This window comes from Pipistrellus hanaki, assembly GCF_964339955.1.
Source record: "Pipistrellus hanaki genome assembly, chromosome: 12".
Taxonomy (NCBI): domain Eukaryota; kingdom Metazoa; phylum Chordata; class Mammalia; order Chiroptera; family Vespertilionidae; genus Pipistrellus; species Pipistrellus hanaki.
In genome coordinates, this window is record NC_140514.1 from 48,798,435 (window position 1) to 48,823,141 (window position 24,707).

The following is a 24,707-nucleotide window of genomic DNA, read 5'->3' on the forward strand; positions in this document are numbered from 1 at the left end:
AACAAGTACAATGGCGCTGCCAGGGGCTGGCGGGGGAGGGGACTGGGCAGCTTCAGTTTTGCAGGATGAGGTCTGTGGAGGGATGGTGGTGGTGGATACAAAACAATGAAAACACCTAATGCCACTGAACTGCACACTTAAAAATGGTTAAGGTGGTAAATTTTGTTAAACCCCCGCATCCTCTCCCCCGCCCCCACCACCCACACACAGCCAGCGACAGTGGTTTGTCAGAGTCACGGCTGGAAGGAGCAGGGAGGCCGGCAGGAGCCTACACGTACAGGTGGGCAAAGTGGGCCCACAATGGTTTGTCTGGAAAATACAGTAATGAATAACCAGTTTAAGAATAAACTGTGATTTGTGCACTGATAACCGTAAGCCAGTTTGCCCACCCTGTAATTCATTCGGCTTCCACCTGGGGCAGGGGACCAGAGAGCAGAGCTCCAGCTTCCTATGTGCCTGGCTCCCTCCTGATTCGGACCGGAAATGTCTCAGGCTCTCAGGGGACTTATCAAGCTGGTGATGTTCTTGATGAGAACCCAGGAAGTCAGCCTAAACGCACACACACAACCTGTTACAAGAAAGCGAGGAGGGAGGCGGCTGCTGCCTGGAGCCTGAGGGGGGGCCTCCGACAGCGCGGGCTCGGGCCACGCAGGTGCCGGGAGCTCACAGCTGCGGCGAGGCCTGTGAGCCCGCCAATCACTGTCCGGGCCCCTGGGATTAGAGAACAATTATGCCGCCAGCCCCACCCTCTTCCTCCATCTGGCTTGGGCCTATTTATCTGTTAAAAAATAAAAAAACCCCAATGTGCCCTCAGAGAAGCGCGTTTCCAGCACGGAGTATTCCAGGGAGCACGCCGTCTCGGACAAGGGAAGCTGCTCACGAGGCTGCTGAACGGAAGGGCGCAGGGCGGGAGTCCTGGCCACACAGGAAAGCCTGGCCGTCTGCTCCCAGACCAGGAATAAGGATGTTCTAGGAGAGGAACTCAGCTACACAGGAAACACCTGGGAGGAGTGGGCGGGAAGGACAGGGGCCACCTCCCTCTGGACACGGGTCAGGGTCTGGCCTCACGTGGGGTCACGGCCTGCCTGTGTTCTGGGTTTGCTCCCTCCCCTCTGCATCCCCAGGGCCCCCTGGCGCTGGGTTTTCTTCTGTGCTGATGCCCGGCCCTGGGGCCATGCAGCCACGTGCCTCTAACCACGGAGGACTGGCTGGCTCCCGCAATCGGGAATGAGGGGAAATGAATCTAAGGCACAGCTTTGCCTGTGGTGCAGGGCTCATGGGTCCCTTCTTCCTGTACCCCGCTGGTGACCCCTGCTCCCGGGGGTTCCCCCACTGCGGACAGAGGCGGCCCAGCTGGCTTCCGTCACATGACTAGAGGAAGCTGTGTGGTCACTCTCCCCAGCAAGGCCTTCCTCCCCGCCCTCCCGGCTTCCGCTCCCCTGGCCTTGGGGCCAGAAGCGGGCTTCAGGAGGGCAGGCTGGGGTCACAGGGAAGGCTGTGGGCTGAGCTCTCCCGCAGGCCCTCAGCCAAGAACAGGAAGAGGAGCCGAGAAGGAACTGTGCTGAGAAATCCCAGTCCTGAGCTCTCAAATCACAAATGCAGAAACCACAAACCAAGGGAAGAATAAAAAAACCCAAGCTTTAATTTTTTTTCTCTCTCCCAATAGCTAGTTCCAGTGATGTTTATTACTCAGCCTGAGCTGAAATAACCTTAGACAAAAATAGAAGCAGCCTCTGGTTTTACTGATCCTTCGTACAGTCCTGACTTTTCAGTTCACGTCAGGGCCCCTGCTGTGGTGCCAGACCACGGAGCCAGACGGAGCAGGGTCTGCACAGAGGGGCGTGGGCCTCAGAGCAGCGCCAGGGAAAGCCAGCCAAGCAACTCGTTCCAACAGTGCGGCCTGGCTGGCGACAGGGTTTTACGTGCAGGGTGAGCTGCTGGGGCCCAGGAGAGACCAGCCCAGAGTCAGAGCTAATCTAGCCTAGAAGGGGCACAACCCTGGTCCAGCCCCAGGCCCAGAAGCTGAGTGGGCGGAGGTCTGTGCGAGCCTGTGCTTGGCTCAGGGAAAGGGCCTGGGTGGAGTCTGGGGAACGTGGTGTGCAGGGCCGGTGCGGCAGGGCCGGGTGTGGGCGGCGGCTGTCTCTGCTCCGGAGCCCAGGATCCCTCCTGCAGTCACTGGCTGCTCAGGGCAATGGGGCCCTCACCTCTCAGTCTCCTGCGGCACAGGGGCCCTTTGCTAGACCTCGTGTATGTCCTGAGATGGAGAGGGCGAGGATGACCAACGCTGCCACTCCGGAGGCAGCTGCTCCTCCGAACCCAGCGTCACCGCTGAGCTCCGCACTGTCCCTGGGCCGCCGGGTTCCGGGCGCCTGTTCTCACCGATGGGCAGGCGGGCCGGCCCTCCCGGGCCTCTGGGCCACCCCAGGCTGGCGGCAGATGGTGGCGGCTACCGCAGGGGCTGCTTGAGCTCGAACAGGCCTGTCCCGCCCTTGACGACTTTCCCAACCACGAGGCAGGCGGAGGGAGACCTCAGCTCGTCGTGGGACCCTGGGGGACAGAGCTCGTGTTAGGTGGCTGAGGGAGAAGCTGGGGGTCGTGTGAGGGGGTGGACGGGGCACCGTGGAGCAGCCCGGGGTCCCGGAGGCTGACTGCCCTGCACGTGAGAGAAGCCCTTTTCCCTTCAAAACACAGAGGCGCTTCCCGACCTGCTGCCCCCTCCCCACCGCCTCCTCCATGCTCGCACGCGCAGTGGCGTGTGGAAAGGCGCCCCCGGAGCGGACTCAGGAGGCCCGCCCGCCCACACTGACCCAGCATGGTGGCCTGCTTCAGGAACTGGAAGCTGGTCTCAAACGTCATCTGCTGCAGAGGGGACGAGCTGGACTGGATCCCAAAGCGGTTCAGCGGCTTGTAGACACCCTCGAAGCACATGTAGTCGGCGACCAGGGAGAGATGGCGGGGATCGACCGCAATGCCTGGCACACGGGCAGCAGTGTCAGGAAGGAGGCGGCGCTGGGGCAGTGGCTCCGACAGGCTCCAGCCCAGCTCCAGCACCTATTCCCTCCCTCACCGGGTACGTCCCCCTTCTCCCTCACTACACTGCCCCCTGCTCCACCGCCACCAGCCGCACAGACAACAGGTTCCAGAAGGGGCGTGAGAAGTGACAGCACTGCTTTCACTGGGGAACTGAAACCCTGGGGGCTGGACAGGCCAGGTTGTTGTTAGCACGTGCTGCCCTGGTTTGCTCTGACATGGACAGTTGTAAGGGTTTCCTGTAGCTTGAAGCACACGGCCTGCACCTGCAGAGGATCCAGCCGACTCTTCGCACTCCCTTCTGCCTGACCGAGTTGTGCCCACAGACACCTGCTATCTTCCCAGAATGCCCCACTGTTCAGGCCGCTACCCCAGCTGCCCCACCCAGCCCCTCTCCGGGACACAGACACTCCCCCGGTGCCGACACCTGGCCTCCCTTAAGCGAGAGGGCGTACTAGCTTCTTAAACACTCACGTTTCCGGCTGTGCGACCTAACAGTTATCAGCAGGAGCTTTCAGAGGCCGGCGGGCGAGACCCCGGTGGTGGCCCTCGACGATGGGACTTGCCACACGAGACTGAACACAAGCCGCCCCTTCCCCACGGTCACCCTCAGGGCCTCCCACAGCTACATGCTCACGGCACCCCTTCAGCTCCCCGGCGCTGCCGGACCACACCGGCCCTCCCGCCGGCCGCCCGCATCTCTTACCGTACACAGCAAACACGTCCTTGATCTCCTTCTCGATCACGCGCAGGGCGGCCTCGATGCCGTACGTGCTGGCCATCGCGTGGATGTCGTTGGAATAGAGGCGGCGCAGGTCCAGGACCTGGGGAGGGAAGAGGGGCTGACTGGGAGGGCCCGGCCTCTGCTCCGTCCACAGGCCACACCCAGGCTGCTCTCCCCTCGTCTGGCAGTCGAGCACACTGGTGACAAAGTGGCCACCACGTGGCCAGGATAACGGAGAGGAAACAGTGTGGGCAGAGCTGCCGCCTGGACGCTGGCCGGGCCTGGGTCTGCTCCTCACTGCCAGAGCTGAGGGGCTTGGTGCCCGCTTTAGAGACAAGGCACTTTTTTGTTTTGTTTTTGTTTATTTAACAGAAAGACCCGTTTCCTAGGATGGAGACACCCTCGATGGGTGAGGAAAGTTCCCTAATGGAAGCACAAACACCCGTCCAGGGCACTTGAGCAGGGACAGGCAGCTGCAGGGTGTAACCTGGGCCTCGTCAGGGCCCAGTTCGCCTGCCGTGGGGGCCCAATGGGCGCCATGAGATGGCAGTCACCCCACAGAAGACCTCGGAGGGCCTGGGGCTCATCTGGACTTGTTTAAACCAGAGGTCGGCAAACTCATTAGTCAACAGCTAAATATCAACAGCACGACGACTGAAATTTCTTTTGAGAGCCAAAGTTTTTAAACTTAAAACTTCTTCTAACATCACTTCTTCAAAACAGACTAGCCCAGGCCAAGATATCTTGTGGAAGAGCCACACTCAAGGGGCCAAAGAGCCGCATGTGGCTCTCGAGCTGCAGTTTGCCGACCACGGGTTTAAATGAACTCTCAAGGATGACATGGCCGCCTCTCAGCCGGCGCGGGCCCTCCTGCTCGGTCTCCCGGAGGAAGATGCGGTGAGGGTGAGGGCGGAAGGGGCCTCTGCGGGCAGCTGCTGTGGGGAAGTCTGCGAGGCAGGAGAGCTCTGCGGCTCGCTGGGGACCCGGGGACCCGGTTAGAGGGGTCCCAGCCCCCAGTATTCTGTGGGGAACACTGTGCCCAGGGGCTGAGACAATCTCAGAGGCTGGGAGGACTCAGGGACGTGGGAGGAGCCAGGAGAGCTCAGATGAAAGGACAGACCTGCTGGCTGAGCAGGTGGGACAGTACGTGAGCCTCTGCCGGCCGGGCCTGGGGGTTGGGCCTGGATCACCTCTCCGCCCAGGGCCTGCTTCACCAGGTAAAGTGAGTAACTCCCAGGCCAGCCACTCGGCCAACTGTCTTACACTGTGCTTTGGGAAGGTTTAATGTCAAGGAAAAGCAACCCCGTTTCTCAGACTAGTTTGAGTACAGATGCTTTTCCTTGACATTAAATCTTTTCCTTGACATTAAGCAAGCATAACTGGGCGCATTGTCAATACCACACAGGTGGGCCAGGCCATGCCAACTTGGTTTGGGAACCCTGGGCTAGAAGCGCCAGCGTCTCAGCAAGGGCCAGAGCACAGGGCCTGGGGGCTCGTCTGGGCTTGTTTAAACCTCTGAGGCCGGCGGAGGCCTGGGGGCGGTTCCTCGGAGGCCGGCAGGGGGCCTGGGGACATACCTCGGCGTACTTGAACAGCTCTGGAACGTTGATTCCTTCTGTGTTTAGGACGAGCTCCTTCTCGTTCTGGCTGTTGGTGGTTTCATTCAGGAGGCACCTCGTGATGCCCTTAGTGGCATAGATGACAGCGCTGTGGGCCAAGGACACCACCAGGGAGCTCATGTCGAAGTTAATCTTCATCAGCGGGAGCTTCACCGTCACCTGCCAGAGGAGGAGAGCTGAGCCCGGGGAGAGGGCCGCCCTGAGCCCCGGGTGCTCCTCCAAAGCCCTCTCAGGAAGCGCCCAGGCCGGGCCAGGTGGCCCTGCTGGGGGAGCTGGTCAGCGTCTGCACCGTGGACCTGTGGCTAAGCCGACCGCACACCACGGCCATCTCCAGCCCCCAGACCGCGGTGGAAACGGCGGGGTGACGTCACAGGTCACGTCGCCCAACATCGCCCTCGCTACCCTTTCAGTGACCACAAAGCCACACGGGTTTGTGTGTGATCCTGGTCAGTGACTCCTGCCTGCACGGCCACAGGAGAGTCTGAGGGGTCAGGCAGGGAAAGCCCTGTGTGAACTGTCTGGGCATCCACACCACCGGCTGCGAGGGAGCCAGGTCCCAGGCCGGAGACCAGGGGTGGCGGGCGGCAGCAATAAGAACCCTGCTCCTCACACAGCTTCCACGTGGGCTGACAACCCGCCGAACCGGGGCTGAATGAGGGGGCGTGGGAAAGCACCTATAGGGCCTGGCAGGTCAGACCCCACACACACTCCTACTGAGAAGTCAGAGAAGTGGCCCTCCAGGGATCTGAAAGTCAAAGTGTGAGGCCTGATCTGGGGCAGAGGATCCTCAGCTGTCACCACATGTGAGCTTAAGGCTCTGGGATTAAAAAGACACACCAACTCTCACGGGCCCAGATGGCTGCCCGGCCGTGCAGGGGGGAGCTGAGCAACAGGCCCCTCCCGCTGCCCCCGCTCCCCCACCACCCCACCTGCGGCACGGACCACTGACCTGGCACCACAGGCTCTCCTCGGTGTCGTACTGGTAGTCCTCTATGAACGGGTGGGACTCCCGGACGGCCTGCACCCGGCGCTCCACGGCCTCGGCTCCCTGGGGCTCCTGGCTGCTGCCTGGCTTCCGGGGCTGCCTCGAGGGCGGAGCAGGGGCCGAGCTCTCCTCGGGGCCCGAGCCCATCTCTTCATCCTGCTCCTGGGCCGTGGGGGCGCCTTCCCCACGGACGTTTCCTTCCTCTGGCACATCCTCGTCGTCATTCTCCCCCTCCTCCTCCTCCTCCTCACTCTCATAGTCGACCTGGCAGGGACGGAGCGCAGGCTGTCGCTGGGCCCACCATCCCTCTGGCTGTCTGCAGAGGCTTATCTGACGGGCCCGCCCGGGCCCCACCTGTTCCTGTGGCCTGGGCCACCGTCCTCCTTGCCCCGCTGGCCCGTCCCCTGAAAATGCCGGCCCCCCAGTGCCCATGCCCCGCCTTACCCTCACCTTGTGAATTCCCTCAGCCCCCCAACCCTGCCCTTTGTCCTTAAGCCACCATGACACCACAGGACTGATTTGGGGGAGAAGACAGAGGTGCTATCTTTTCATTTTAAAAATAGGAGGCAGCCTGACTCCACCTCCTTGCCAAAGGCCGCTGGGTCCTAGACACTGACTCAGGTCCAGGGCAGCCAGGCCCACAGGGCAGCCCCGGATGGCACACCCTCTTCTCAGCTGAGGTGTGAGGCAGGCTGGTCTGGCTTCAAGGTTCCTGACAGGTCCCAGCAGAGACAAAGGAGCAGCCTCGTGTGTCCGGAATGACCCTTTGGGTGTGATGGAGGAGGGGGGCGTGACCACAGCCCCTCACCCCAGCCCGAGTCCCCTCACCTCCTCCTCCTGCTTCTCCCTGCGTTTGGCATCAGAAGCATCGGCGTCTCCCTCCTCCGCTTCGGCGTCCACAATGTGCTCCTCCTCCCCGTCCTCGCCTTCCTGCTCCCCCTGCGGTGAGCCGAGAAGGAACACGATGCGCTCCATCCTACCGCCCGGGACTCCACCTCCCACCCACCCACCAGCGCGCCTGCCGCCCACCCACCCTCCCACCCACCCCAGGGCGCCCTCCCAGCATCTGCTCTGTGCAACCCTGATTCCACAGCTCCGCTTCGGTCTGTTTTCACATGGGCCACCTGCAAAATCTTGCATTTAAAACAAAGTTTTTAAAGGGCCCAGACTCTCCGAGTCACTAAAAAGAGATGGTGCAAAATATTGTTCCAGATAATTTTGTTGAAGGTGGAGATAAAGGGTAAGGGTTGTCATGGTGGAATATTGAGCATTGTAAAAAACAAGTATTTATGCCTTTCTCTTTCTGACCTTGGCTCCTACTTTCTCAGTCTCCTTCTGAGTGATTTAATGACAAGGACAGGACTGGACAGCATTTCAGACAGTCCATGCCCATCTCTGCTTGAGTTAGCCAACAGGCAGGAGACCCAGAATGCTCTCTGGTCGAGGCCAGCCCTAAGGTTAGGGATGAGGAGACGGGCCCAGAGAGAGGAGGTGGCACAGCTGAGGTCACAGAGCAGGCAGGGGCAGTGCCACCTAAGTACAGCTCAACAAACCCCAGCTCAGAGGACACCCAGGGACCTGCCCCTGCACTGCCTTGGGTCCAAATCCCTGGCTTCTTCCTTTTTGGCCAAAAAGTCCAGCTTCTCTGCTTCAAAATGCCTCTGGTCCTTGCCAGACCCATTGGCCTCAGTGCACTGGGCCTAGGTAAGTTGAAGGCAGAGAACAATGGAACCCCAAAACACTTCCAAAATCCCAGCAGGTACCATTATTTTGAGTTTATTCTCAGGATAAAAGTATCCATTTGGGGCGGGAGGGGGGAATGGAAGAGGGGATGGAAGTGGAATCCTTAGGAGCAGACAGATGAATGACCTGGGGCCCTGCCTGGGGCCAACCAGACCACGCTGCTCCCGGTGTGGCCTGTCAGACTGAAAAGTCAATGCTGCTTTTCACTCTCAGCACAGCAGGTAAATGGTAAGTGGAGAGATGGGCCAACACCAGGGAGAGCTGAGGAGCGCCGATAACAGTCATGGGCCCGTCCCAGGAGAGAAGACCCTCCCTGGGCCAGTCCCCAAGGACCCGAGGGACTCACTCACCGGAGTCCGCCCTGACTCCCCCGCGCTGTCCAGGTCCCGCTGGGTAGCTCTTCGAGTGTTCACGCTTCTGAAAGCTGACGCTTTGTTATTCTTCTTTCTGATGGACTCCATCAGGATTTTAAAGAACCTAGAGCAAGAAGGCCATGCAGACCGTTCAGGAACAGCATCTCTTTTCCCCTCTGCTGCAGGGTGGAGTTCTTACCGAGGATCTCACACCATGGAGGCTGATGTTGGTTGGGGCTATTCCGAGACCTGGCCTCCCCCATCAGCTCACACTTTCCCTCTTGCTGATTCTGAATGGTACACGGCATGTCAGAAAGAACATGGCTCCCCGGCCTGCCAGGCCTGCTCTGAACACGTGCTCTGCCCATCCTAGGGAGTGTGGCTCTGAGCACGACAGTCTGACTGCCTCGCCTGTGAAAAGTGGGTATTAATGTTTCATGCATCTTGTCTCAAGGTTTGGCAACCACACTGTGTCTGACACCTGCCACAGGGCCTGGCAGTGATGCTCAGTGAACGACAGTTGTTGGTGCGGCGGTGGCTGTCATCTAGCAAACGGCCGAATCTACGGCAGGAGAGGGTCCAGCCAGGACTGGGCCTTCCCCGGGCCGGCCTGCCCGCCTTGCCTGCCCACTCCTGCATCTCCAGAGAGTGGGACAGCTCAGGCCCGGTCACTCCTGTCTGCTTGGGGTGCAAGCCCAGGAATCTGATGAAAGAGCTACGATGTGGACAAGCTCATTGGAATTTCAAAGGCAAACTTACTTTGTGGCAATAAATCCTGTCATCAGGTTAGAACCAAACCAATTTAAAGGAACCAAATCAAGCCCAGCCTAGGGGGCCTTTCCTGCCCCCTCCTTCCTCCTGAGATATTTTTTGTTCCCCTAAGGGGCTCATCCCTTCCCACCGCAGCCCACCCCTGCTTCTGTGTTTATTACTCTCTACCTGCTTCATCAGGCTGCAACCATACCAAAGGGACTGCTCCTTGGTTGGTTGGTTAATTGGTTGGTTAATCCTCACGGAAGATACTTTTCCACTGATTTTTAGAGAATGGAAGGGAAGGGGAGAGACAGAAACAGATGTGAGAGACACATCGATCGGTTGCCTCCCACATGCACGATGGGTCATCGAGCCTGCAACCAAACTATGTGCCCTTGACCAGAACTGAACCTGAGCCTGTTCAAGTCCGAGGGCCAGTTCTCTATCCACTGAGTCAAACCGGGTAGGGCTGGACTGCTCTTAATTAAGTACCAGGTGCCTCCGGTGTCCAGGCAGCCAGCCAGTATTCTGAGCCTTTATTGTGCCCCAGGGCACAGCAAGGATGAAAGCCAGGAGTTTAGAGTCTTAATGTGAGAAGCAGGCAGGTCAAATGTTTACTATTGGGGGAATTATAAACAAAATCACTGCCACTCTCCCTCCTCATTATTCTTTAAAACTTAGCTGGATGTGGTTTTACCAAGGGCGGAAAAGGCTCCTCGCCTACTCATCTGGGGAAGAGCTTGGTCCCTAGGCACTGGGGGCCGAGCTGGGGGCCCCATGGGGGAGGCCAGGCTTACCTTTAGAAGAGACTCCAACTGGGAAGCAAAGTCTCTAAAAGGACAGGCTGAGCTAGAGAGGAGGACCTGAGCTCCTTGGCACAGTGGGACCATCCCAGCCCCTGCCGCCCGCTGTGCAGAGTGGGGAGACGGAGAGAGAGGACCAGGTGGGAAGCACTGGGCCTGCGCACAGGGCTGCTGCTTTGACTCACCAGGTGGTTACTCTGTGGCAATATCACCCATCTGAGGCTCTGCCCTTCAACTCCCAAGTGTCCCCACAACTGTCCTCAACCCAATCTCACATCTGCTCCCACCCACCTCTGTGCACGCTCTGAGCTCATGCTCAAGCCATTTGCTCTGCTAGTGATTTTCCCAGCCCCTTAGCTCAGTGTTTCCCAACCTTCTCTCATGATGAGAATCACCTGGTGGAGTTGTTAAAACACAGATTCCTGAATCCCAACTAAGAAGTGCTAAACTAGAATTTTTGGGAACATATAGGTAAAATTGTATACTTAACTAGTGCTCTAAGACAGATTTTATATACAGAGCACTAAGTTAGGTATGCAATTTTACCTATATGTTCTCAAAAATTCTAGTTTAGCACTTCTTAGTTGGGATTCAGGAATCTGTGTTTTAACAACTCCACCAGGTGATTCTCATCATGAGAGAAGGTTGGGAAACACTGCCTTAGCTAACATGGAGCCACATCCCTCACCTCATCCCATCCCAAAGTTGGGTCTAAGTGCAGATGTTATTCCAAGAGGCCTTCTCTAATCTCCCTGGTTGGGAATCCTTTCTACCTCACCTGCCAATTTGGCGAACAGGACTGGTGCAGAACACACGAGAAGGTAAAAAACTAGACTAAACGCATGACTGGTAACTGGCAGGCAGTGTGCGAGTCCTGGAGGTGCAAACCGTGTGCCCTTCCGTGATTTTGCCGAGAGCAAGGGAACGAAGGCCCCCGTGACTGCCTGGGAAGGCTTGGCTGATTGTCAGAACGTGGCAACTGAAAGGGAACAGCAGGGGAGGCTGCACAGAAAGCTCCCATTCCACATAAATGATTATAAACAGAGAACATGACCCTTGGCTGTTTCCGAAAGTGCCTGCCATTAGCTCCACCACCTGCTGTTTTCCAAGTCGGACTCACAGAAGCGCTAACTGCAGATGGCCGCCTGGTCCTTTCATGGCTGGGACCGGAGGCCAGTTCTTATACTTAAACTCCCTGGTTCAAGGCTCTTTCTACTTCTCCACCACCAACCCCCGGCCCCCGGATAATTTACGAAAGTGTTCAAAGCTACCTGCCAGTACGAATATGTGTCACTGTGTATCTATATTTTTGTTATCTATCTGTGTTAAAATAGTTTCACAAACCCTAATACACCTTTGGTGGGATATAAATTGGTGCAGCTACTATGGGAAATAACATGGAAGTTCCTCAAAAAAGGATCCAGCAATTTGACTACCGTACTACTGAGTATCTATATAAAAAAAGAATGAGCTGGCTGGTGTGGCTCAATGGTTGAGGATCGACCCATGAACCAAGAGGTCACTGGTTCGATTCACCAGTCAGTCAGAGCCCAGGTTGCGGGCTCAATCCCCAGTAAAGGGCCTGCAGAAGGCAGCCGAGTGATGATGTTTCTCTCTCATAGATGTTTCTATCTCTCTACCGCTCTCCCTTCTTTTCTCTCAATAATAATAATAATAATAATAATAATGAAATCAATCTGTGATAATATGAATGGACCTAGAGGGTATTATGCTAAATGAAGTAAGTCAACAGAAAAAGACAAATACCATGTGATTTCACTTACATGTGGAATCTAAAGAACAAAATCAAAACCCAGACTCACAGAACAGATGGGTGGTGCCAGAGAAGAGAGGGTTGGAGGAAGGGGGTGCAATGGGTGAAGGGGATTAAGAAGTACAAACTTCCAGTTATAAAATAAGTAAGCCACGGGGATGTAGTGTACAGCCTGAGGAATACAGTCAAAAATATACATTAACTTTGTAAGGTGACAGATGGCGACCAGACCCATCGTGGTGACATTTCACAATGTACAAAAATGCCGAGTCACTGTGTTGAACACCTGAAACTAATGTCAACTATTCCTGAATTAAAGTGTCATGATCCCCAGCTGGGGGAGAAGGGAAGAGAGAAAAGGGTCAGGAGAGAGGAGGGAGAAATGAAGCAGCAGCTGCGTGTGGAGGGTCACGCTCCTGCAGCACATGCACTCCTCCGGGGGGCCGTAAGAGGCCTCACTGGGGGCTTCGCTGCCCACGCCTGACAACGGGGGTCCCAGCCATGGTCCAGCCCACATGCGGCTCCTTCCCTCTCCTCACGCCCATTCTGCTAAAGTCACAGAGCAGCTCCACCAAGAGCTACTGCACACGCTTTATCACAGCTTTTCAAGTGCACAAGCGAAGTACAAAGTGGGAGTTGGAAAGTCTTGCACTGCTGGAAGAAGCCAAGCCTGTCTTTCATCAAGAAGAAATTTTTTAAAAATAATAGATTTTTGCCCTAGCTGGTCTGACTCAATGGATAGTTGGCCTGCGGACTAAAGGGTCCCAGGTTCCATTCCAGGCAGGGGCACATGCCTGGGTTGCAGGCTCAACCCCCAGCAGGGGGTGTGCAGGAGGCAGCCGATCAATGATTCTCTCTCATCACTGATGTGTCTCTCTCTCTCTGGGGGAAAAAAAAAAAGTAATGGACTTTCAACTCCCCAAGATAAGGCAAGTAAAGGGAACTCTCCACACAGCCTGGTGCAAGCCTGCTGCAGACCCACCTGCCCCCAGACCTCAGATGACTAGAAATGGAGTAAAGCATCCAACTCCACATTCTTGTTAATGCTCAAGAGGACACATGGTCCTAACTCCCATTTCCCAGAAAGGGCTGCGTGGCCAGCACACACATGCGGGCCCCGGGGAGGCATCTCCTCCCTGGTAATTAACGAGCTGGCAGGCTGCAGCACAGACGGGTCTCCTGAGACATGGCCCAGCACCAGGAGAGCACGGGCCCGCCTGAGAGAACCACCTCTTACCCAGGTGGCCAGCGATGAGGTGTTCCCGAGGCCCAGCCAGTGACGCCTCACCCAGGGCTCACGTGCACCGGGACAGGATCCAAAGGCTGAGTTCACGTCCGCGCTCCCCGTCTGCCACAACACCCACCGTCCTATGTGCACCTGCTTAGGGGCCCAGCCCTCGGCCAGCTCACTTCTTCAGGGGAGAGGACAGCTGTGCTCTCCTGGCCACGCCGCCTCATGATCTGCCTCTGAGTGGGCGTCACTCGGGCAAGGTTTGTGGGACAAGAGAACTCATGGGCTTCCCGCTGCTTCTCTGCCATCGGTTCTCTCTGAACAGCGTAGAGACGGCCAGGCGGTCTAAGTGGGAGGCAGATGGTCTGTGGTCCGTAGCCAAATCCCACCAACAGATGGGACCTATTTGGGCCATACCAGGCTTTTAAAAAGATATGAATTGGTTGCTGATATTATAAACTTATTTATAAAAATAAAAGCAAGTAACTGAACCACCAAAGACAGAAAAGAGATGGGGCGGGAACTTTCTTCTTCTGTGAACCAGAAGACCGGGCTCCCCGCTCACTCTCCCTCCCCCCAGTGGCAGGTTCTGCGCGCTTGTCTGCCGGGAGCTCCCCAGCCTGCCTCGCCGGCCTGTTACCTGCGAGGCCCTGCAGCCACGCGTTTGCTCTCCTCGATCTGGGGTCAGCTGGCAAATCAAAAGGGCTTTGTTGACTCTGGCTGGCTGGTCTCACCCCGACTGCCCACCTCCCATTCCTGTGTACTCAGCACTGTGGCCGTGCTTTTCAAATGTCCAGCAATGACTTGAACTTGAGAGAAGAAGGATGTTCTTTCTTCCTACCAGAAGGCAACCAGAATTTCTCTGGAGGAAGCTGGAAGTAACCCAGTTACAGAACTGGCATTTACTAGCAGCAGGCCACAGGTGTACTGCTCACAACCAGGAGATACAAGCACCAGGAACTACATGATCTGCCTGGAATCACATCATGTCAGAAATGAACGCCTAGTGCCGGCCGACAGCACAGCAGCACCGCTGTGGCGGGCTGTCCTCTCCGCGGTCACCTTCTTCCATGCCTGAAAGCCCACAAGCCCGAGAAGACAAGGCTCACCGACCAGCAAGAACGGGGTTTAGGAAGCGGTGTGTGGTCAATACAGTCCCACTTTTAAGCCAGAGGGGAGAGGAGGGCTCCAGATTAGGCTGCAGGGCCCACTGCTCCCTAAGCACTTCCCATGAAGAACTAATTTGGGCAAATGAGCCCCAACCTTCAGGAGTCCTGAAGCCAGGAGTGCTCACGACCCATGACAAAGTTAAACAACCAAGTGGCTTGAGTCCCAACCTTGTCTCCATGAAGTGCAGAATGTCCGAGGGTCTCAGGCACTTCTCCTGCTGGTAATGCTCATGGGGCAGGAACTGAAACCGCAGCTCGTACACCCGGAACTTGTTCTGCTTCTCTCCCATCCAGAAGGATTCCTGGACATCGACTTTCTGCAACACCTAGAACCAGATACACAGGGAGAACCTGATTGCTCAGGTACCAGGGCATTACAGGTGGGTTCTGGGAAACCCAAGGGCTTGGGGGACAGGCTGGGACCATTGGCCAAAACCCCAAAGCAATTCCCCAGCCAACAGGTCACCCTGAGAACAGCCCTGACTTCGGGACGTGGGCTCCAGCAGGGCTGGTAAGCTAACCCAGGACGTCTCTTTACTTGTAAGGCACTGAGAACGTTGCGTGATTACTTCTAAGGCTTCCTGCTCAGCACCTGGCAGAGAGAGCTCCCCTCTCACTGGTGAGAGTCTGAGCCCAGGCTCTGACAGTCCTGACAGGAGGCTGTGGGGAGAACGCCTCCCCAGTCTGCAGCAGGTCCCCCAGGCGGCAGCAGGTCCCCCAGGCGGCAGCAGGTCCGAGAGACAATTACCTCCCCCAGGCACACCCTGGTGAGCTGCCTCTTCAGTTTTTTCACTCTCTTCAGGGCTCTTTTGGTGTTGAGCACAGGCACGCTCATCATGGGTGTCTTGATGTTGGCACTGGCCACCATGAGAATCTCCCTCAACCTGTCACAGAACAAGGACACCCGATGGTAAGAGGCCCCCAGGTCCCCTTTTTTGTCAGGGTCCTTTGGGGTGTGGGAGAGACCCTGGGATCCTGCAGGGAAATATGCTCTGGCCCCGTGTGACAGCAAGTGACTCCCCTGTCCATTTCCTCCACGGGACTGCATCTTATTCTCGTTTCCTGTCACCTTGCACTCAGCAGGGGTTTACTAAGAGCTTACTAAACGAATGAAAGGGAACTAGAGTCTACGCCCCTTCTACTGGGTGCAGGCACCCTGCTCAGGCCTTGCCCATGAGCTCAACCTGCACAGCCTGACTGCGCGGGAAAGGGGGCCCCACAGGTAAGGAACCTGAGACGGAAGAAGCTAAGGAACCGTCTAGGTTAGGACAATGGCAGGGCCAGGTATGGATGCAGGTGGGACTGACCCCCACTCTCTCCTCTCACCCACTGGCCGTCACCCTACAGGCTGCATACAGTTACCTGCAGGGCTAGGGCTGCTGTGGGTCACGTTCTAGGTGGATGGTGCCCAGAGTTGGGCAACCAGGTGGCCCTGCAGGGGCTTGTGAGCAACAGCTCCCCGAGTCCCGCCCCCAAGAGCGGGAAACTGAAAAGCATCCAGGTAACTCTGATACAGGAGCGGGCAGAGGAATATGGGGGTTCTAAGAGGCCAGCCAAAGAAACTGCGCAGAAGAGCCAAGTCCCCCAAACTCCAACCCTCATCCTACTTCGATGAGCCCTGACTTGTGGTCACGAATACACACTAATTAAATGAGTTCTTCCCCGGGGGCGGGGAGGACAGACACCACGTCACCCCCCCCCCCCCATCCCACCTCGGAATTCCCAGCGTGACGTTCATCTCCCCTCTGCCGGCGAAGTGGAAGGTGTTCAGCGTCATCTGTGTGGAGGGCTCCCCGATGCTCTGGGCGGCCAGCAGGCCCACCGCCTCTCCGGGGTCGCACAGCGCGCGCTGCCACTTCAGCTGCAGCAGGGTCCGCAGCCTGGGGGAGGGAGGGGGCAGGGGTTAGGAGCGGACACCACCCACTTGCCGGTTGGGTGTCCACACCATCCCAAACTAGGGTGCATGGAGCTAGTCCCTCTCTCCCCTCTGGGCTGGTATTTCCTAACAAATTATCCTCTCATCCTTAAATTCCTGCTGGCGACCCTGGAATGTCTTCATTAGCCGGGAGGGGCCCCGGCGGGGTGGCCAAAGCTCTACACGCCCACCTTGGACTGTTCACGTCCTGAGGATGTCACGTGTCCGCTCTGCACCGGTTACCAGCCCCGAGCAGCGAGAATGTCTAAGCTCCCCAGTCACATTGTCCTCCGTGAGCCCTTTCCCCCGCTGGCTGTGACCGTGTGGAGAGGTTAGACCTCCTGCTGTACAAACCAGCACGAGGTCCGTGAAGCAGCTGGGGGGCGGGGGGCAGGGGGTGGGGCTGTATTTCCTTAATTAGTGCCAACGCCACCACGTCAGAAGTGTGGGTCCTATACAATTTTGTAGCTGCTAGCTTCTCTTCCTTCCAGAACAGCAGGGAGCACTGTCGTACTCCACACATGGAACGAGAAAGGGCTCAACAATGGAGACTAAATGGACAGGCGTGCAAATGCAGGAGAAAGCAACCAACTACGTTTCTATGCAAGTTCTTTTTAAGTCAGACTTTGCATCAACCCAATGTGTCTTCTCTCCCAAGTACCTCAAACCAGTATGAGCAGGATGAGCAGCCCGGACACAGCAGGCGATCTCAGTCATCCAGCGCCGCAGGCCAGGCTTACTGAGCGAGGGCAGGACCCCTGACCACCCCCGAGACCAGCCCCCAGGCATCCTGGGGCACTTTGGTGTTTTAACCCATTGTGGCTCGGTGCTGGTTCCTGTCTGGCTTCCCACCCACCTACACCACAGGGTGTTTTTTTCTGTTTTGTGTGTGTGAATGGGCCCAAAGTGAGGAAAACACGTGTTCCTTCTTCCTGACGGCTTCCGAACCCAAAGCTGAAAGGACCAGTGGAATAATCAGACCCAACTCTCACAGAAGGCTAAGACACGGTGTCATAAGGCAGCGAATTATTTGCCACTGAATGGCAATTAGGTTCCTGACTCCCAACTGGCCACACCCATCACACCAAACTGAAGAGGCCACTTCTGAGAGCCGTCCCGGCAGCTCTTGTCTTCTGTCCCACAGCCTCGGGGCGTGCAGGCTGCCCTTTGGCTCCACTTCCCTCCCTCCTGCTGGGGTCTGCACCCGGGACGCTGCCCCCCTCTCCAGAGGTAGGGAAGGGCCTATGGCAGGTTTCCCTCTGCACGCACCGAGCAACGCATCCATGTCATTACCTGTCAAGAGAAAGCTCTGATTTCTCAAAACTCTTCTCTGCCTGAGATGCCCACTCGAGACTGTAGTCGTCCATCTTTTTTTCAAATGTCTCTGACACGGAGGCAAAGTAGATGTCCGGGCGCCAGACGGACAGGGTGGGGTCGGGACAAGGGGCTGCCTTCTTCTGGTATCTCCTTCGGCTCTGCTCATCCAGCTCGCCCCACATCCTCAGCACCTGGAAGGAAGGGAGGCTCACACCGGAAGCACCAGCAATGGCTACTTCTCCTGGGACACGGAGGAGAAGGAGAATCAAAGGCGCCGGCTTCAGAAGCGAGTGTGGAGAGACAGAATCCTGACTGCAGTGAGAACCAGCTCTACATTTAAAACGGGGAAACGAGCCGAAACCGGTTTGGCTCAGTGGTAGAGCGTCGGTCTGCGGACTGAAGGGTCCCGGGTTCGATTCCGGTCAAGGGCATGTGTCTTGGTTGCAGGCATATCCCCGGTAGGGGGTGTGTAAGAGGCAGCTGGTCGATGTTTCTCTCTCATCGATGTTTCTAGCTCTCTATCTCTCTCTCTTCCTCTCTGTAAAAAAAAAAAAATTAAAAAAAAAAAAATCAATAATAAAACGGGGAAATGAAATCCGTCCAGGGCTCACTGCTCCATCTTATTCTGTGGGCTCTTCGTCCTGGCCCATCAATGACAGAGAGTGAATGTCCAAACTGGGATTCTTTTAGAATAAACAGGGCACTGGCACTAATAATGCCAGGACAGGCGGCAGAGCCGGGTGATCCCTGCCCCTACCTGGGCTTTCACAGACCCGGTGCCCACGCTGTCCCAGTGCCACTTCAAACATGCCCCTGCCTCTAGGCTCCCTCCCAGCTGTGCTCGGCCAGGAGCCTCATCAGCAGAGTGAACCCTGGCGACTCCCTCCCACCCTCTCAGAGGAGCCCCGAGTGGGCCACCTCCCTCTACTGAGGGCTCCTGTCGAGTGGCCTCTGCCCACAGCCACCTCCCTGCCCACACTTCTGCAGCGCCCTCTTACATGGCTATTGGACTGCCATGTGTTTCCCGACAGTGAATGAAGCCAGATTTAATTACACCTTCCGTTAGGGAAACACCCTCCTCCTCGCAGCCCCCAAGTCACCTGGCAGGTCCCGGGGCTGCGGCCGGGCTGGCTGGCGCCCTGGAGGTCCGCGGCTCTCACCGCCGCCTGGACTTTCCGGGAAAAGCTCAGGAAGGCGCCCGTCCTCTGCAGGGGGCCGGGGTGCTTGCTCCGCCATTTTTTGATGGCTCTGAAATGGCGGAGAGCTTTCTGGGGATCTGCTCTGGACAACACTTCATCGAGATGCTTCGATTTCATGATTACCTAGACAAACACACCACACACACAAGACCAGAAGATGAGGGTGACCCAAGGGCCATGCCACACAACTTCCCGGGACCGAGAGGGCCTTGCGGAGCTGCCACGACAGCTTTCAGAGGCCGAGCATCCGCTACCCATCAGGGTCCTTCCTGTGCAAACCAGACCGGGAGCTGGCAGTCCCGGGAGCTGAGTCTGGAGAGAAGGGCACACACAGGGCCCCATCAGAACACAGGGGAGGGCCCAGGAGGGAGAAGGGTGGCCCAGAATGGAGTTGCACAGCCAAGTGTAATCTTCCTCCGGCCATCCCTGCGCGACCCTGGATAGGCCACATCAGTTTCAGCTTCCCAGCCGGCAAAAGGGGGTGACTGCCGGTCAACAGTGGCGGTCAACCCTGGGCAGTGAGGTACGGCTGGTGTCTGGGTCTGGGTTCAAACACTGGCTCCGCCCCTCACCAGCCAGACACTGAAGCTCTGACCAGGTGGCCTCAGCTGTGACATGGACACCTCCTTCCCCAGGTTACATGACGATGAGACCCAGACAGTGTCCACAGCCTGAGTTAGGGTCCCGCCCGTGGCCAACGCCCCTCACGGCAGCTGTTGTCTGGGGGGCTTGTGTCACCTCCAAGCCCACCAACAGCTGTGGAAATGGCCTGTGTCGCATGGCATCCAGGCAGTTTTAAACTCTTCCCCCTCTACTTCTCAGCAGCTACTGTACCTGGGCGGCAGAGCATGGAGGGCAGAGCCCGTGACACAGCCCTGAGCCCGCACCTGGCCGCTGGGGCCTGGACCCACCTCGTAGTTGCTGGCGAGGAAGGGGAACTGCTTGGGCTGCAGGAACTGCGTCTTGGGGATGTCCAGGCCGTCCTCCCCGTACAGGAACTGCACCACGCTGCCGTCGCTGTCGCGGACCGTCATGTCGTACTGGACCACAAGGCCCTCCAGGTGCTTGATGATGCACCTGCGGGAGGCCTGGCTCAGCCCACCAAGCTCGCCTCCCAGGGCAGGGAGGGGGCGGTGGGAGGTGGGGAGAACTGCTGCTCTACAGCCAAGCTAGACTCCAGGACAGTCAGCCTCCAAGGCCCAGGCTCTGAGCTCCGGTCTCCCAGCTGGAGGCTGCAGCCCTGGGCCTGAGAGGTTGGCTGCCACGCTGGCCCCTGGCTCCCTCTCCAGCTGCCAGCGCCCTTAGAGCCACAGGCAGGCAAAGCAGTGAGGCTGTGTCCCCACCCGAAGCTTCTGCAATGCTCTCAGTCCAGAGACACTCAGTCAGGGGCCCGGAGGACATTAGGAACTAGATGCTGATGTGACATCCCTAACCCAGGTGCTTTCCCTCAGTTCTCCCAGCGGTTAGCTGCCTCCCCTGCTCCCCCTCTGCTGCCCGGCGATGGCCCCTTACCTGATTTCTGGCCACTCAGCCCTGGTTTCTCCTCCTGCCGCTTTAGGAGGTTTCCCAGGAGCCACTGCTCCTCAGGCTCCAAGAGCAGAGCTCAGTGTTATCAGCACTGTCTCCTGGGCACCCAGCCCACCCCCTAAGCTACAGCTTTGGGCGTCAAGGGAAATGTATCAAAATAAGGGCTGCACTCTGGGAATGCCGGGCTGATGCTGAGCACCCACTGAATATAAACCCATGCAGGTGTTGCCCCTGCTCGGCTGTATGCACCCCAGGGCTCCGGCTCGGCACAGCAGGGCCTCTCCAGGCTGCACCTCCAGGTCTCTCCCAAGCGTCAGGCCTCATGTAAGGGCCACTGAAACGTGTCTACTCGAACGCCCTGCTGCTGCCACCTCCCGCCACCCACTCTTCTCTCCCCCTGGCTTCCTGTCACTGGGCTGCCAAGGAGGCCTGCAAACAGCTGGTCTGACGCCTACCTGTCCTCACTCCTGCATTTTAGCCAGCTGCCCCCCATCAGCCACATCTGCCTCTTCCTCCCCATCGCCACCCTCCAGGGCTCCCAGCCTGGGCTCCGCACAGCCATACTGGTTCCTCACCCATCGCCGGAAGCACTGCACCGGAAGCAGGCGTCTGTGCCCTCTGTCCCGTGGCTCCCACACCCTCCTCCCTCCCACCCTGCATTCAAATGGCCTCAGGTCCTCCCACCCCAGGCGCAGCTGATGATTTGTTCTCTAGCCTGTTCTACACTGCATGTGCTCCTGAATGAGTTAAAGGATGAAGGTGGGGTGTCACTCCTGCTCGTGGGAGGAACTGGCCGTGTGATCCATGCCCCCCTGGAGGGGAGCACACCCACTGAAGTGAAGCAGCCAGCTCTGCAGATGAGCTCCTCTCCAACAGCCAGCCCCCTAGGCTGCGGCTTTGGGCGCCAAGGGGAATGGACTGAAATAAGGGCTGCCCTTTGGGAATGTGGAGCTCAGAAGCAGCACAGGAGAGCGGGAGGGACAGGCAGGACTCTGAGGCGAGAAGAAAGGAGCTCTGACTTCCTGTGCACAGCCAGCGAGTTCCCTGAGAACATGCTTAAAATCAGGCTGCGAGGCATGGGGTTTATTTTTGCTGCCCCTCCATTTCCCACCACCACTGGCTCCCTGGGCTCATGAAAAACCATCACCCCAAGTCCCGAAGGCACAGCCTCCGCGGCTGCATCCCAGGAGAGGGAAGCTGGACGCAGGCATCTGCCAGCCCCTCTGCCCGGCCCTCTGGAGTCAGGCCTTGTCCACACTGAAGCTTCATTCCCCAGCCTGCTCAGCAGGCCCGTGAGAGTGGCTGCTTGTTTTCTTCCCTCCCAGACATGAGAAACAGGTAGGTCTAGGCTAGGGACCCCAAAGTGACACTACATCCAGAGCAACAGCCACTCCAATGACAGACGCACAGGCAGGGACCCGGGCCCGGCATCCCCTTGGCTGTCCTGGACTGCCTAGCCCTCCCCACCCCCCACCCCCCGGGGCGAAGGACCAGCCCATCACCAGCGAGACCTTTCCGTACCCGTAACTTCCCTCAGAACATGGGGTCTGTCTGAGCTCATGTGCTATTAATCCTTTAAAGGGGGAAGAATATCTGCTATTTTTGGGATAACTGCGGGCATTTTAAAGATGTTTTTCCATCCAAAGAAATTCCAGTGAACCGTCAATGAAAATGTGAAAGAACCGAGGTGACCGGTGCTGGGCGCTGAGCCACCGAGCGGTGCAGAGCAGGGCGTTACCTTTGGAGGTAGCCGGAGCGGCTGGTTTTCACAGCGGTGTCCACCAGGCCCTCGCGCCCCGCCATGCAGTGAAAGAAGAACTCCTGGGGGAGAAGCGGGACCCAGGTCACAGGCGGCAGTGAGGACGGCGTGCTTCTGGGGGCGGCTCAGGCCAAGCCTCCAGCAGCCCCGCCTCGTCTCCAAAGGCCCAGTGCCTTCTGCCCTCCCCTGTGGTGACCGCTGTCTTATCTGCCCGGGAGCAGGGGGAGCGAGAGCAGAGGGAGCGTGGATGAGAGTGACAGGTCCTGCTCTGAGGGCCAGGGGTCTGCCTGCAGGTTGCAGCCACCCATGGCCATTTCCCCACAGAAAGGCACTGGTGCCTCATCACTGCCCGGTGCAGCCACACATCTGAACTCCACTTTCCAGTGTTAACAGAGGTAAGGGTGTTTTCCAAACTCTGATTGTAACCCACAGTAAGAAATACATTTACAACAGCAATCAGTGTGCATGCACGCGCACACACATATCCACAAATGCACAAAGATATAACTAGAACTTCCTGAAACTACCCATCCCTGTGCTCTCTGTATCATCTTGTTGTTTCTTTACATGAGCAATGCCATCACTATCTCAGTGGTTTCATGACTTACTACGGGGTCACAACCTGCTTTAAAAATCCTGGCCTCTGTCGGCGCTCCACCCTCCTGTGCCAGAGACCAGCGGTGACCACTGGGGCCGAGGCACGAGCCCGGGGGCAGCGGGCAGCCTTGAAACAAAGGGTCGCTCCCGTTCACAACCTGGACTTAGCGGTCTGACCACAAGGGTCAGCCTTGCAGAAAAGCACTCGGCAGAGGACAAAAGGTGCCAATGTTCAAAAAGCCACTGGACAAGTTTGAGGAGAAAACCCTCCCTCTAGGAGAGATTCTGTTGTTGTCCAAGGAAACACTGGACATATGCCACAGCTAGTCAGGTTCCCAATGGGAGGAGGAGCGGTGGGAAGCTCTGCTGGGGGCTCTGTGAAGTAAATCTCCATGAGGTTCCTTTGGCAATGGAGACCCCAGGGGGTGTGGGCCTCCCTTTCCCTGTCCCCTTCCAGTGCAGGTAAGACTGGATAAGGGGGGTGCACAGCAGGAAAAGGTGGAACTGGGACTGGTCTTACTCATCTTTCCATTTATCAGCAAACACTGAGCCCCACCCTGTGCCAGGCACTGTGCTAGGCACTGGTGTCACATGGCGGACATGAGAGGGCTGGGTCCTTACGGTCCGCGTGGGCCTCTGGGTCTAGTGGGCAAGCACCAAACGGCTCGGGATAATATCCACTTGGTATTTATACTTGACTGTCCTTGTTCAAAGTTGTTGGGGAAAGCCAAAGGCCTTCTACCACTGAGCTGGGAATGAGGAGAAACACCAAGAGGAAAACCCAAAATACATACGGGCGGCCTGATGCCAGTGAGGAACCTGCCGGTGACGAAGCCGCCAGCCCTGGGGGTGAACTCGTAAGGCTCGAAGCAGGGCAGTGACTTGCCGGACGCCATCAGGGGGGGTCTCCGGCCTTCCAGTTCGATCTGGCCCAGCAGGCACGAGATCTGGGGGAAGGAAACATCTGTTAAGCAACGCTTCGTCCTAGCAGGAGAGGGAGGCCTGCCCTTCAAAAAAATTGCATGGGGACTTCGTTCTTAAAGGTCAGCCTAGATCCATAAATGAACCAGGGAAGCTTGTGTTTTGAGAAAATAATTGTTTCCCTTTTGTTGGCTGATGGGAGAGTTTCCACATTTGGTGTTTTGTCAAATGGGCTATTACAGAAGCCATGTTTAAGAATTATTACGCTCTACCTGGAAGGGGCCTGAGTGCTGGTCTTAATGGGGAAACTGAGGCCTGCAGGAAAAAGTAACTTACAGTGATCCTTAAATTTTAAGGCCAAAAGAGAATAATACTGACCATATTTTGGGGGTGGGAGAATGGGGTGGGGAGAACACCGTGTCTGGCTTTCACTTTAGTCAAAGGGACTTCCTGATGGCCTTTAGGCTTTAAGCCCATTCCTACTGCTCTGAGCCACCAAACAATGAGATGGTCCTCAAGACCCTCTCAAGGTCATCAAGATTTTTTTTTTTAAATTGCTAAGATTTGTGAGAATGTGCCATAGCACTGAGGTCATGTGAGGAGATAATGGGCCTCAAATTAAGGGTTAGAAACCTCTAGGACAACACTTATAATACGAAATGGGAAAAAGCAGTTCATGCAAAACTGCAGGGTCTCAGCTAAGATTATACACACACAGTGTTTCTATATAACGTGAATATATGTAACACAGTAATCTAGTGAGTAAATTTACGGTATCTACTGTATTTATGTAATGTCTGGATACTTACATCTATATTTGTTCATAATGTTATTGCTAACAGTGGCAAGTTCCTGTACTGACTTCTATGTACTTTTATATTTTTCAGTACTTGCCACACTTTATATAAAAGTGGATCCTTTTAAAATCAGAAACTACCTCCTGGGAATACCGCACCCTCAGCCCAGCAGCCCGCCCTGTGCTCACACCTGCATGGTATTCACAGTCGAACCCTTGGCTCCGGACTGCACCATCATCTGCAAGTTGTTCTCTGGAAACTGCCTGTGAAGGCCAAAAGGCATGCATGCCTGCGGATTAAAACACACCGGTGAGCACACCCTTCTGAAATCCCAGACTCAGACGTCAACTCAGAATGTAGCGACACACTCACACTGTTTACTCAGAGAAGCACCAAACCCCACGGGAGACAAGAAGCCCCATTTGGCATGAACCCTCTCGCTAGAAGCTCTGCAAGTCTAACAATTGACACGGTTTGTCAGGACGCCCGAG

General features: G+C 56.8%; 1 protein-coding gene across 1 annotated transcript in view; it reads right to left on the minus strand.

The window, feature by feature from the left end:
- Nucleotides 1-1,618: 1,618 nt before the first annotated feature.
- Nucleotides 1,619-24,707, minus strand: part of POLR1A (RNA polymerase I subunit A) — a 71,136-nt gene continuing 48,047 nt past the window's right edge. Inside the window, exons 19-34 of the mRNA XM_084900699.1 lie at nt 24,407-24,505; nt 23,293-23,445; nt 21,881-21,963; nt 19,527-19,692; nt 18,517-18,738; nt 17,393-17,607; nt 15,897-16,064; nt 14,933-15,068; nt 14,353-14,510; nt 8,452-8,578; nt 7,187-7,297; nt 6,323-6,622; nt 5,332-5,532; nt 3,737-3,854; nt 2,808-2,972; nt 1,619-2,547 (exon numbers count right to left, since the gene is read on the minus strand). Coding sequence (XP_084756825.1) covers nt 2,447-2,547; nt 2,808-2,972; nt 3,737-3,854; nt 5,332-5,532; nt 6,323-6,622; nt 7,187-7,297; nt 8,452-8,578; nt 14,353-14,510; nt 14,933-15,068; nt 15,897-16,064; nt 17,393-17,607; nt 18,517-18,738; nt 19,527-19,692; nt 21,881-21,963; nt 23,293-23,445; nt 24,407-24,505 — 2,523 coding nt within the window. The 3' untranslated portion in view covers nt 1,619-2,446. The remainder of the gene's footprint in view (nt 2,548-2,807; nt 2,973-3,736; nt 3,855-5,331; nt 5,533-6,322; nt 6,623-7,186; nt 7,298-8,451; nt 8,579-14,352; nt 14,511-14,932; nt 15,069-15,896; nt 16,065-17,392; nt 17,608-18,516; nt 18,739-19,526; nt 19,693-21,880; nt 21,964-23,292; nt 23,446-24,406; nt 24,506-24,707) is intronic.